Source organism: Chelmon rostratus, chromosome 1 (genome assembly GCF_017976325.1).
Source record: "Chelmon rostratus isolate fCheRos1 chromosome 1, fCheRos1.pri, whole genome shotgun sequence".
NCBI classification, from domain to species: Eukaryota; Metazoa; Chordata; class Actinopteri; order Chaetodontiformes; family Chaetodontidae; genus Chelmon; species Chelmon rostratus.
Window position 1 is genome coordinate 14863588 of NC_055658.1, and position 14482 is coordinate 14878069.

The 14482-nt window shown below is 42.2% G+C and overlaps 1 protein-coding gene across 1 annotated transcript; it reads left to right on the top strand.

Annotated features, from left to right (window-relative positions):
• Positions 1-773: 773 nt before the first annotated feature.
• Positions 774-2597, top strand: LOC121608521 (general transcription factor II-I repeat domain-containing protein 2-like). The gene has a single exon (XM_041939830.1). The coding sequence runs from the start codon at positions 774-776 to the stop codon at positions 2595-2597; it is 1824 nt and encodes a 607-aa protein (XP_041795764.1).
• The last annotated feature ends 11885 nt before the right edge of the window (positions 2598-14482 follow it).

The following is a 14482-nucleotide window of genomic DNA, read 5'->3' on the forward strand; positions in this document are numbered from 1 at the left end:
AGGAAGAAGAGCCTTTGTTGTGCCTTCTTCGCCAGGCAGGACGTATTCATGGAGTAGGAGGGATCAGATGTGATGTGGAGGCCCAGGAATGGCCCATGATGTTGTCCACACGCTCCACCACTTCTCCATCCATGAGGAGGGGGGCGTGATCCGTCTTTCTGGACCTCCTGAAATCCACAATGACCTCCTTGTCTTCCCTGTGTTCAGCACCAGGTTGTTGGCTGAACACCACTGGGTGAGCTGGTGTAGCTCCTCTCTGTAGTGGGTATGCTCATGATCAAAAGGCTTCTATGTATGAGTGTTTTGATTAATAGCCATTTATCAGTGTCAATCCATTAAATAAAGAGGGCTGATTTGCCTTTTAGTAATGCAGAACTTATTCCTTGTACCACAACAGAGCAAAATGAAGAGATCATTACTCCCTTAGCTGGTGGGCATGCAGGTTATCAGAAGCATGTTGGTAGCTTTTGTTCCAAACTTGAATACTGAAAGTTTATTTAATGGTCCAGTGTGTAGGGCATATGAGTCAAACTCAGGCCCGCGGGGCAAATTTGGCCCGCAGTGTGATTATAATTGGCCCGCGAGATCATATCAAATGTGCATTAGAGCTGGCCCGCGGTATATACTGTGCCGCTAATACTACAAAGCCCACAATGCTTTGCTAGTATTTTGGCGCGCAGTAAAACCCGGCAAGCGCTCCTTACTTCCGTTCACAGTCATTCATCCATGCCCCGGTCGCATCGGACAAATTAATAATTTCACCCTCCACAAAAATGGCCAAACGAAAGATAGACAACAGGACCTTCCAAGACAGGTGGGAGGCAAATTATTTGTTCACGACTATAAAGGACAAACCTGTTTGTCTTGTGTGCGGAGCTGGCGTGGCTGTAATAAAAGAGTATAACATAAGAAGACACTATGAAACGAAACATTATGAAAAGTACAAGGACCTGGACCTAAAGCAGAAGCTGCAAAAGGTGGAGGAGATGAAAAGAAGTCTGGTTTGCAGGCAGACCTTGTTCACGAAAGCAAAATCAAAAAGTGAAGCTGCTGTAAAGGCCAGCTTTATTGTGGCAGCAGAGATCGCAAAATCAGCCCGGCCCTTCAATGAGGGAGAGTTTGTCAAAAAGTGCATGGTCAAAGTTTGCGACATCGTGTGCCCAGATAAGAAGCAAGAATTTTTAAACGTGAGCCTGAGCAGAAATACCATGGCTGAGCGCGCGTGTGAGCTTTCCACTAATCTACATGAACAACTAATAAAAAAGGGAAAAGATTTTATTGCATACTCCCTTGCTGTGGATGAGAGCAGCGACACGTCTGATACTGCACAGCTGTCAATCTTCATCCGTGGAGTAGACTCGAGCCTGTGCGTCACAGAGGAACTTTTAGGATTAAAATCAATACATGGAACGACCACAGGAAAAGATATCTTTGAAGAAGTATCCAAATGTATAACTGAAATGAGCCTGCCTTGGGATAAACTTGTGGGACTGACGACAGATGGTGCGCCCGCAATGTGCGGTCAAAAGAGTGGATTGGTCGGCAGGATTCAGGAGAAGATGCGGGAGGAAGATGCAGGTAAGATTACAGTTTATCACTGTATCATTCATCAGGAAGCGCTCTGTGGCCAAGCTCTGCAAATGGAACATGTTATGAGCTCTATAAAAGGAGTAGTCAACTTCATAAGAGCCAAGGGTTTGAATCACCGGCAGTTCAAGTCTTTTCTGGAGGAGTTGGATTCAGAATACAGAGATGTGCCTTATCACACAGAGGTTAGATGGCTAAGCAGTGGGAAAGCACTGAACAGATGTTTTGAGCTGCGCGAGGAAATCTGTCAGTTTATGGAGAACAAAGGGAAGGACACAACAGAGCTGAGAGATGAAAAGTTTCTGTGTGAGCTGGCATTTCTCTCTGACATTGTGAGCCATCTCGATGTGCTTAACCTGCAGCTTCAGGGGCGGGGCCACGTCATCACAGACATGTACGCAGCTGTGAGGGCCTTCAAAACTAAGTTGCGTCTGTGGAAGACTCAGATGCTGCAAGGAAACTTTGGTCATTTTCCGTGCTGCCAAACCATGGCAGCGCATATTTCTCCTGCCATGCTGCCTAGCGCACAGTTCGCTGAAAAAATCAACGCGCTCAGCGCCGAGTTTTCCCGGCGATTTGCCGACTTCGAGGCTCAGAAAGGGAGATTTGAACTGCTCAGTAACCCGTTTGCGATCGATGTGGAAAGCGCACCAACCAGCTTCCAAATGGAGCTAATTGAACTCCAATGTAATGACATGCTCAAATCAAAATATGACTCTGTTGGTGCTGCGCAGTTTCCATGTTTCCTCCCCGACACAATGCCTCAATTACGCACCCAAGCTGCTCAGATGCTCTCAATGTTCGGCAGCACATATCTTTGTGAGCAACTGTTCTCTATGATGAAGGTGAACAAAACACCTCACAGAAGTCGACTCACTGATGAGCACCTTCACTCCGTCCTGAGGCTTTCCTCAGCTCAGAGCCTGACTCCAGACTTTGACGAACTTGCATCTAAGAAAAGATGCCAGGTATCTGGCTTAGACCAATGTGCAGAGTACATCAGAGCGTAGCAAACTGAGCTTGAATATATCCGTTTCTTATGCACTTTTTCTACTGCAAGGCATGGTCTGTCAATAGTTGAAATGTTGGATTTTTATCGAATGACATTATTATTTTTGGTTCTGTTGTTGTTGGCTTTGAAAAAGATTTACTTGAAAAAGGAACTTGAAAGGATAAGGGGAGAGACATACTACTTTACTTATTTAAATAAGAAATGAATACCACTGTGTCTTTTATTTCAAATTTAATTTCTCATGTTTTTGTAATATCAAGCTTTGGTTGTTCCATATTCTGTGTTTAAGCAAAACTAAAGTTTGTTTCCATATGAAAAGGTTAAACATTACATATCAGTTGCAGTTAATTTTTCAATAAATATTGACTTTGGCCCGTGACTTTACTTCTCTGCTTAATTTTGGCCCACTGTGAATTTGAGTTTGACACCCCTGGTGTAGGGTTTAGGGTGATCTTCTGGCAACCGTGGAATATAACATTCAGAATTATGCTTGTTTTATTAATTAAGTGTTTTTGTAACCTTAGAATGAGCTCTTTGTATCTACAGAGGGGGCGGCCCTCCTCCATGGAGTCAACCATGTTGTACCACCATGTTTTTTCAGTAGCCCAGAACAGACAAACTGAACACTGGCTTTAGAGAGAGCTAAAAGTGGCCATCAAAGGGGAAGGTAGGGCGAGATGGATTCAGCTGGCTGCAATTTGTAACTTCACCACTAGATGCCACTAAATCCAACACACTGGACCTTTATTTCTTCTTCTGACCAGTGACACTTGCCACCACTGCCATTTGTTGTGTTTAGATATAGTTCTCTTCACTTTTGTCACTGTCATTTTTTTTCACTGAATCAATTCAAGCTGGTGAAAGCATGTAAGAAATATATTGTGGTCTTTTACTACTAACTGACTTGTAGATTAGCTATACTGTATGTGAAGAATCAAGTCTTGTCTGGAAATAGACTATTGTTGACAACTTTTTTTTTTTCTTACCGATACAATGTGCATTGAAAAATTGTTGAGAAATTTTTGAGAAATTATGTACAAGAGTATATTAACCTCCACTTTGCCAGCAATTCAACCTCCCTTAAATTTAGTTTCATGTCACTAAGTATTAATGCACATTACCACTAAGAATCCCTCATGTTCATGCAGCATAGCACATATTCTATCACCACACATATCTAGCCACATGGTGGCATTGCAGCACAAAGAGAAGCAGAATGTGGATTAAGATGCAATGCACTTGAACTTAAATGTATTTGGACAGAGGTTTAAAAAATGTGCCTGTTTAACATGTGTCAGTGCACATTAAACCATTATGAGGGATGCCCTAATTGCATTTACTGCAATATCATATAATTACTGGTGTTAAATTCTTATGAGACCATGAAACCAGGTGGTATCTGGATTGATCCCTGGACTGGCAGAGTAAATCTGGGTGAAGAAAGTGAAACTGTAGAACTTGTCGTTTCCTTATTAACGCCACTGAACAAGGTATTTAACCCCCAACTCTTCCAGTGGAGCTGCTTAGTGACAATCAGATAAGACTGTCATCAAAGTGGGTAGCTTCCATGAGTAAATGTTGGTAATAGAGCGTGAAACAGGAAGTTCCTATAAAAAAAGACCAGTGCTCTCAGTGAAACTTAAATAGAAAACTGAAAAAAGTGCAACAAGTCACCTCCAGGAAGAGCCTGGAAGAAGAAGGCTGAGACTCAGGAAAAAGCCTTTCCACAGACTGCAGGTTATGAGATGTGTCATCCATTTTATTTTTATGTGTGTCAAATTTCTTCTTGAAGGTAAATATGCATTAATACACAATTTAATACATTTCCTGTAAAGAAGCACCTTCTTTAGCTTTTTTATATGGGACAAGTAGTGCTTGGAGATGAAGGAATAAAAAATAAAACTGTAAAAGCAAATGTCAGCAGGGTTCCATCCCAAAACACAAAGTGTTGTCTTTCTCTCCTGTGGTGAAAGCTTAAAGTTCCCTATTGTCCCATATGCACAGAAAAGATGTGTGACAAACAACCAACTGGCACACACAAAAAGTCTGTGATCCTGTGCTAAACAAGAAAAGTAAGATATTGCCACTCGAACAAACTCACACTTTGTCATCCAGATGGTGATGAGGCGAAAGTGACAGATGCTCGTCCCCAGACACTCAAGAGATCTGGCATCTTGCACAGCTCCTCCGGGGCTCTGAACTAACTCTAACACCAGCCCTCATCTCCTTCATTAGCTCTGTTTGGGAGTGTGCACATGGCTGCTCACATTCTAGAGTAGCCCTGTTCTCCTTTGTCTAATCAACTGAGATACAGATTGTCGATCTACACTCAAGGGAGCAAGATGCAAATTGTAAGCACACCCTTCTTTTAAACACATACCACAGCCACACAAATTTGTTTTTCAATGTTAAAATGTTAAAACTTGTGTTAAACTGCATATCAAGAAAGGATTATGAAATTGGTACAAAATGGAATTTTGTAACATGCATGTCTTTGCATGGCTTTCAACTAAATGCTTAACTTTACATTTAACAAGAGAATTCTTGTTTACAGGGCATCATGATAGTTTCATTTGCTTATCTGTTTCATTGAGAGACACATGACAACCCTATCCAGTGTTCAGTACAGTAAAATTAGTGACATTCAGCGATTTAACACTCATTGCTTAAATAATAACTTCGGGAACTTCAACTACATGAATGACACTGTCTCATTTATATAAATACTCTTCCCCACCATATGTCCATTAGGCACAGCAGACTTTTGCAAAACAGCTGCCAGACATCAAGATCTCCACACTACAAGAACATGTGAGAAAAGATACTGTCCAACAGTTGAAATATTTATACAAATGTGGCATTGAAAGTGGCCAAACATTCACGTTCATTGTGACAGCTGGTTCACTGTTCACCTTAAGCAGACATCAGTACTAATGAGTTTACATGAACTTGTCTAAACGCCAATCCTAACAAGTTACATTTATATATCGGTGTCCTATCCACCTCAACAATCCATTTACCATTTCTTAGGGATGCACGATAATTATCGGCCCGATAGTTATCGATAACAAGAAATTATGACGTCATTCCGATAAGTCCGATATCATGACGAACAGCCCCAATAACATATGTGTTTTTGTCAGCACGGCAGTGCCTCGCTCCCACTATGAGACCAGAATGGCTTGCAGCGAATGCTGCGTTCAAGTGATGTTAGCATAATCAGAAAAACTCTTTTGATCGCAGTCTGCTGGTCTTCCTGTAGCTTCCTGACAGTAGGGGGCAGCAGCTCACAGCTGTACGAGCTCTCTGGCTTCCTGCTTTTGTGCTGTCATATGTTCTGACTGAGTCGACCGGGTTCCTGGATGAATCCACCATCCCGACAGATCAGAGCCTGAACGAGCTGAAGTCACAGCAGTGCCTTCACTGGTTCAGTGAGGCAGAGGTCTCATCGAGCGCAGGAACAGTTTGATCCGGCTGGAATCTGAAGACGAGCTCGGTGTCCTGCAGCAGAACTGACCTCAGGTCAGGTTTCTGACAGTGAACAGCAGCAGCTCTGAATCATCTCACTGACTTTCCTCTGCTGAACTCAGGAAGCTGCCTTCATGTGATTCAGTCACTTACATGAAGCATGCGTTCAGAGGTCATGCTAAGCTAACCTAGCTAAGCTAAGCTAGCTGTCATTTCCTGCAGATGCAGTTTATCAGGCTGCTCTGAGACGGAGTCTCTCATCTGTCAGTCAGTCAGAAAACTGTCAACCAACCACATACTGCAGTCTCTGCTCTGAGGCCCCACCCACCTGTCAGAGACCAGGACCTGCACCTGACCTGAGGAAGCTTGTGTTCCAGATGGCCTCTGTGTTGAGTGGTGATGGAGGTGATGGAGGGAAAGCTGCAGCAGAGGGTGGAGGCCAACATTGTGCTGCTGACAGCCGACAGAGTAATGAAACATTGACGAGAGTCACCTTTTCATCTTTGAGCAGACCTTCACTCGTTTACCTGACGAAGTTTTCTCAGGTCAGCCGGCGTCCTTGGGATCGCCCGGAGCGCGTCAGCCATGTTTGGAAAGAAAGGAGCCAAGCAGACGACAAGGTCTCTCTCGTCGTTTTTGTGTGTCTGACGTCACCAATGTCAGCAGAAAGACTTCCTGTTGCTTCACGAGGAAAGGTCAAAGGTCAAAGAGCCGAGGGACAGACTCAGGTTGACAGAAGGTGTCGATGGTGAAGTTTCAGAGCGCCGGGCTGCCGCCATGGAAACGACTGAAACATCTCAGCAGATGTTTGATGACTAATAAATGTGGTTCAGAAGTTCATGTTCCCCTCTAGATGAATATTAATAAGTGAATTGATCCTTTTCATCAGCGCCACTATCAGGTCAGTGTTTTAGTGCTCATAAACCGAAGTGCTAGGGAGCAAATACCTGCAGAAATAAAGACACTCCCATCAGCCTCAGCTGCACCTTTTGCTAATTTGCTAAATATTAGCTTGCAGTCTTAAAAAGCTAAGCTAAGATGGACATGGTAAACATTAGACGTAGCTGCTAAACATCAGCATGTTAACAAATCCAGTGAGGCGGATCTTACTCCTCAGAGGATGAACCCTGGAGATCTGAATGATCGGTTGCTGTAATGAACCCAGCTGCCTCTAGAGGACACCAACACGACTATCCTGTTTTCAGCATCGCTAACCGGTGAGTGGCTTTTACTGGTTTTAATCGGGCAGTCAATAACACACACGCTGATCAAAAACTGTGGATTTACAGACATTTCAGTGTTTGGTTCAACCATCGGTTAACTGGACTGAGCAGAAACTACAGAGACCCACCATCACTCAAAAGCTGCGACGTTCAGGGAAAATACACATTCTGCATGTTGGTGTTGTTGAGCTCACAGCTGTTTGTTTACCAAACCTGAATGAACAAAGTGAATCTGAGTCAGTTTTTAATTCTGATGTGAAGCTGCAGTGTCCAGAGGGTTTATTTTAACATATTGGAAAAGAAGCACTTCATTTTTTACTTTGATTACTTGGAGGCAGAGTTACAGAAACGATACTGAGCTGTTAGATCAAATGTAAAGAAGTTACAACCACTTCCTGTCAGTTTTCACTTCTGATAAACTGGAAATATTTCATGTTAAACCCTGTTACCGTGGTTACTCAGTGTGATCTGTGATGTCACAGTGTTGTCTGTGATGTCAGTGTGTGATGTCACAGTATGATGTCAGTGTGTGATGTCAGTGTGTGATGTCAGTGTGTGATGTCAGTGTGTGATGTCACCGTGTGTGATGTCAGCGTGTGATGTCAGCGTGTGATGTCAGCGTGTGATGTGATGTCACAGTGTGATGTCACCATGTGATGTCACCGTGTGATGTCACCGTGTGATGTCACCGTGATATGATGTCACAGTGTGATGTCAGTGTGCCACTTAAGTGTGTCATGTCAGTGTGTGATCAGACCTGATCAGTCACCTGAAACATAACCACCGCTTTGACGGAGTTTGGAAAGCGTATGAGGACGCCTGGCCTGCTAAAGACGCTAGCTTAGCAAGGCAGCTGCAAAGAAGCCACCGGGACTTACGGGACTTACGGGACTTACGCAACTTACGCAACGGCGAGTGACGGGATATCCCAGACCTGAGAGAGACGTAGCTGGAGACAGAGTTTGGTTTACCGCTATTTTTTCGGACTCATGGATAAAAGTCCTGCATCAGCTAATTTCTGCTTTCACTTCAGACATTAAAAAATCTGTCTCCAGTTTTGTCTCCACTCAGCAGTCTTTTAGCAGACCGATCGTCCATGCTGTGTTTCTCTTGGTGTTTTTTTCGTGTCTGTCGGCTTCAATCTGGTCAATCTCTGCATCCTCAAGTCTTTTGTGTCTTAATATCGCTCCTGCTGTCGGTCCAGCGTTGTTCTTTACTTTTCTTGTCTTTTTTGCTGGGGACATCATTCTCCAGCCAAGTGTTTGGTCCTCTCCAAACAAATTAAAAATAATGTATGGAAAATGCTCCATATTTTGCCTCTCAAATCAGCTGGCGATGTGTTATTGAGCTTGGTACATTAAGGGATTGCCCCTTGTTTGAATCTAACTTGTGCCAGTGCATTAATTTTCTATGTATGTTTATGTATATTTTTTGTAAACTTCTGGAATGCACTTTTTCAGTTTGTAATCCTGATGCATGTATTTGCATCATTTCAAGGGGCCTTTATTTTTTATATCAGTAAGTAATGCACCTTATTTAAATTGATGTGAGATATCAAATAGGTTTGTTTGATAGCTTTAAGAACATGTTTGAGAGGCTTACCAATAGTTTTTCATTGGAAAAATAAATATCTCTTCATTTAAAGAGTCAAAACTGATTTTGGTTTTGTTCGTGGTATTGATGTCATGATGTTAGGTATATGTGTGTGTTATCGGTATCGGCCTTTAGGAGTTGAAAGTTATCGGTTATCTGTATCGGTTTTAAAAAACAGTTATCGTGCATCCCTACCATTTCTCTGTTTTTTGGTCAACAACCAATTCAAATTTATTGTTCAGAAAGAGAGATGACGGAGATGAATGCACAGTTGGCAGAGTGCAACAATAAAGACAGCAATGCGCATATGTGTGATGTTGTAATAATCCCTTGTTGCTGGTATTTCAAGTTTCAAAAAAGCATATTCTCCCTAAAGAGATTAAAATGGGAGTCAAACAACTGATAGAACGAGCATGTCAATTAGAGAAGACTAGCAGCCATGAAGCTCAGGGTTTGTTACACAGGAACTCCAGAGAAATACAGACAATACTCAAGGGGGCTGTTAGGCTTATAACAAATGGTTCCTGAGGATATCCTTTGTTCTGCAGAAAAAGGTCAGACTACTGTTGCTATAATAGCATAACTGCAAAAGTGGATGACCAGATGTTACTAAGAGAGAGCAAACTGTTAGACATTAGAAACGAAAGTTACAGTGGCTTGCAGTGTACATGTATTTGTATATGCTGTTGTGGTCAATTAGGATAGATACATACATAATAAATACAATATAAAACAGTGTTGCATGTGAAGTATAAAGGACTTCATCTCTATAAATGAAACTGTGCAAAGGTCCAATAAAAAAAGCTTGTTTCTGATTTTTCTCTTTTATTCTTTTACTCCTCTCAGCTTCTCTGTCATGTCTGGTTTCTGACACTGCCAAAGTGACTCTCTTTCACCGGTGTAGAACATCACCGGGTCTAACCAATCAGCTTTCTTCCTGCAGTCTAATCAATAATTGATTGCTAGATGGTTATCTTAACGTATCACTGCCATTCTCTCCTTCTGTCTACCACACTGACAATTGTGCAATCCTCCAACTCCTGCCTCCCTCGAGTGAGACCTGTCTTTAGCTTTGCAGACCATCATGTTGGCAGCATTTTAAAGAGGTGCTACGGTAAAAGAGTCTAATTGGCAAAGACATTTTCTGTAATATTGTTATGATTGATTTCAACTTTGCATTTCCAATAATAACGCAATCATATAGTGTTAAAGTAGGGTAAAATAGTAACTTTTTTCATCATTTTATATACACCATGTGTTTCTCACACATTTGAATGGTGCTGTCATTTTTTTGCAGCTTGGGACACGAAAAGAAAAAAAAAACACGCTGTCTGGCACACAATTCACTATCAACAACAACAAAAAACAACACTGTAGATAAACTGCCAAGAACACTGAGTCAACAATGCTTCCCAGTGACGTTAATGCATTAATGCTGATAGACCACGCCAAACTGGCACAAATGCCACACATGCGCACACACACCTGCCGGACAGCAAGAGCGAAAACAATTCAAATATTCAGCTCATGTTCACATCGCAGCTACAGTCATGCAATGTGTAAATAAAAAATAAATACATAAATACATAAAATTAGCGTTACTTACTACTTAAAGTTGAGCCATGACTCCCTCATACCAGGTGACTCGTCCGGCTCTGGTCATTTTGTCGTTCACCTTGTTGTCTCTGTTCCGTAATTCCTTCCACCGTGTTGTCTTGGTGCAAAAGTGCGCCAGTCTTCTTGGTCTTCTTCTTCAATCTTCGTGAGCTCCTTATTTAAAACGGCACGACGTTGTCTATCAGGGATACGCAAATTCATCCACAGCTGCCACCTTCTGTAAGTCTATTTTTTTCGTTGTCCAAGGAAATAACGTTTTTCTGCGCCTCAGTACTAAACTATCTTAAGCTAGCTGTCTGGTGATAGCCATGCTAACGTGAATGTTTCGGCTTTTAGTTTCAGGTGTCGGTTGTGTGGGTGACGCCGACGTTGCTCTGCCTTCCAAGTGCTTTTTTTTTAGTGTAACTGACCGAATCTTTTTTTCTGCTAGGTAATTTCCAATATACTCCAACTATTTAGCCAGATGTCAGCCAGAAAACACTAACATTATATTCCCAAATTCGCTGCTTCGTCGGCCACAAACTCGGACTGCGTGAGGGCGGGGCTTGATTTTCTTGTGGCGCGACTAGAGCCGAAGTCCCGCCCCCTCTCCTACCTGTAACCGTTAAAGGAAAACCACCGATTTTACTCGTCAACACTAACTGTTACTGCAAAAATGTTGTATGAACTTGTACAAAAGTACTATAGGGACTGGGGCATAGGAAAGGAGCAGTTCTGCCATTTTGGGGGGATAGCATGAGCTGTCATTATTGTTATCTGTCGATCATGTAGAAAGTATGCAGGAAAGCCAATATAGAGAGAAGTTCTGGACAGAGGCTAGGGAGCGATGTATTACCAAAATTAAAGTTTGTTAATGATAGGGTCATGGTTAGCCACTGTTATGATAACTGAATACGAACAAAACACCAGCTAGTTATGTATAATCTACAGATATTTAGCAAAATTAAACAACGTTAGCCTACTTTTGTATCTGACTGTAACATTATACTGCGATATGTCCTGCTTTGAATAGTGGTCGACTCATATGGGTTTTTCAACAGCCGATATTTAGAGAGCAGGGCAGCCAATATGTGTGATATCACGTTGTTTTTTTGCATCAGATAAAACACAATTTAATAACATTAGCAAATGAGATGCATTCACTGTACCTCAATGAACATTTATTTAAAACTAAAACCAGATTAACTGGTCTATTTCTAGCCTTGAACCTTATTCAATGTAACCATGTTATAGTTATAGTAAGATCGTGAGGAACTATCATTAGGGACACGGGGCAACGTCCCGAGTCACTGGCTCCTACAGCTATTTCATAGCTGCAGGAGCCAGTGACTCGGGGCGTAGCCCCGAGTCACTTATTACTATCCCGCGCGTTTCTTCTTCTTCTTCTTCTTCTTCTTCTTATTATTTTTCATCTTCCTCCAAGTTTTCGTCCTCAAACTCGCCCCGCAGCTTTGAGAAAACCCTCGCAAATTATATATCAAAACGTGCGTATTGTTCGGGATCGGTGTGCTATTACTTTTCTCAAATTTATCGCAGTTTTTCGCGTCGTAAGACGCGAAAAACTGCGATAAATTTCCCATAAGAAATGAATGGGACGGGCGAAAAAAACAAGATTGAAATTGGAGTTTTTCAAACATCTGTAGCTCAGGCATACATTCACCGAGAGACTTCATTTCAACTTTAAAATGTAGACCCAAGTCTGGTCTATTGGTGTGTTCATCCACATTTTGATTGGTCCTATAGTTTTTGATCAGTCACTGTTCAATGACAGTGATCGTTTGGCGGGAAATTTTGAGATTATAATGGGTGTGTATTGCGCGGAATGTTCGTGCTAGAGTGCGTGCTAGAGTGGCACAGAGTCTAAAAACGATCTGAAAATCTTCTCTTTTTCTCGTCGCTACGGCCACAAATTACACTCTACACGCATAATTTTGGGATCTTTTGTAGACAAACTTGTCCTCTTTCGTGTGATGTCCTCGAAAAAGCCGAGAGACTTACTGAATTTAAATAGTGAGACGTTTTGTGCAGCCAGCGCCCTCCTGTTCTCCCATTAAGTCCCATGTTAAAATTCAGAGCTGTTTTGTGAGCAAAGCAGAAATGCCTCCTGTCTTTAGATCGCCATAAAACGAAAAGTTGTTGTGTCAGGAATAAAACGAGGAGATGGTCGGACTCAGGAAGTTCTCGGGAGTCCGATGATCTATAGTACACTCTGATACGAGGTACGGTTCTCTCACCAGAGGATTTAGTTCAGGAGGTTCGCCGAACCCAAATCTCACTGCATACAATACAAACTCCTGTTCTCTGAGTCGCAGAGTCTTTTTAAGTCGACCATTTTGTCATTTTTCTAAAGAATATCTGGACATAAAACACACGTACATCTGGCCCAGACTTGTCCGCATCTCACAGTGTAATCGTTTTTTTGATAGCAGCTACGGTTTTGACACAATCGCAAGTTGTTCGGAAGAAACCGACAGCGAAAAAGCCGCTTTTCAGTTAACAGGTGTAACTGTCATTTACACACACACCGGTCAATAACCCACGCACACACATCTGCAGGACAACCAGCCTGAGAATGATTATCTTAACAAGCTCAGTCAAAACAAGGGCATTGTTTGAAAACAATCTCCGTCCAACAAACAGTTAAACTCAGCTTCACCAAGCGCTTTGCCAAAAAGGTTGAGACAGTAGTCACACAAACGCACACACAAGCAGGGCTAACCAACAGCTAAAAAGTGATTAAAAACAAGCACGTCAAAACTGAACAGGAACAGGTAAAAAGTGGGAGAGGTAGAGAGGTAATTATCAGCAGGTGGGGCAGAAGTTACACACGCACACAAACAAACACACACACACACACACATTCAGACACACATATACCAGACACATCTCCATGTAGGAGCTGGTTGGGCTGCTTGTGTAGTTCAAGCAGACACACACACACAAACAGACGAAGACACACACATACGCAGTCACACACAATGACAGATACATAAACACACACACACAGACAAATGCATAATGAAAACCCCATCCCCCCGCCCCCTTGTTAACGCCGTTAGCTCTATTAGCTCTGTTAGCACAGTTAGCTCTGTTAGCGTTAGAGCTGTTAGCTGTATTCGCGCTGTTAGCTCCGTTAGTGTTAGCTCTGTTAGCTCCGTTAGCATTAGCTCCATTCATGTTTATTGATTCAGTTCATTAATTCATGTTAACAGAGACATGAAGCAGAGGAGAGAAGCAGACACAGACAGCTGAGGTGATCAACAGAGACAGACAAGGAGAAAGCCACAGAAACACAGCTGGGACCAGTTCATTAATCAGGGACTGACCACCTCTGATATCTGCTGTTTTCTCAAATTGCAGCCTTTTTCAATTGTCCGCTGCTTCGCCATAGTTTCTCCTAGAGACTTCATTCAAACTTTAAAACGTAGATAATTTTGTCGGCTCAAAATGACCCTCGGCACATTTTGATATCTCTTACGGTTTTCGAGCTATGACCATCGAAGGCCGACGTAAGACGCAAACAACTGCGATAAATTTCCCATAAGAAATGAATGGGGAAATTTCCTCAAATTTCAGCCTTTTTCAATTGTCCGCTGCTCGGCCATACTTTGTCCTAGAGACTTCATTCAAACTTTAAAACGTAGATAATTTTGTCGGCTCAAACACACCCCGTGTCCCTTTCAAAATTTCCCAGGGGGAATTTTCTAGTTCTGTGTACTCTCTCACTGTGTCATGCATAACATATTATAGCCTACATAACTAGTAAAATGTCTAATTTTAACAATGTACCTGTCATACCTCCCCATCCATCTTAAAGTGAGAAAATGTTTACATTTTAGTCATACATTTACTCTGTCTGTCTTAAGGTCCTGCACTCTTGGCCACTCATCATGATGATGATCAAATTTTTTAGTTTTTTTGTTTGCGGCCCTCTATACCAGTGTTTAGAGACCACGTTGAAGTTGAAGCTTAACTGAGTAAC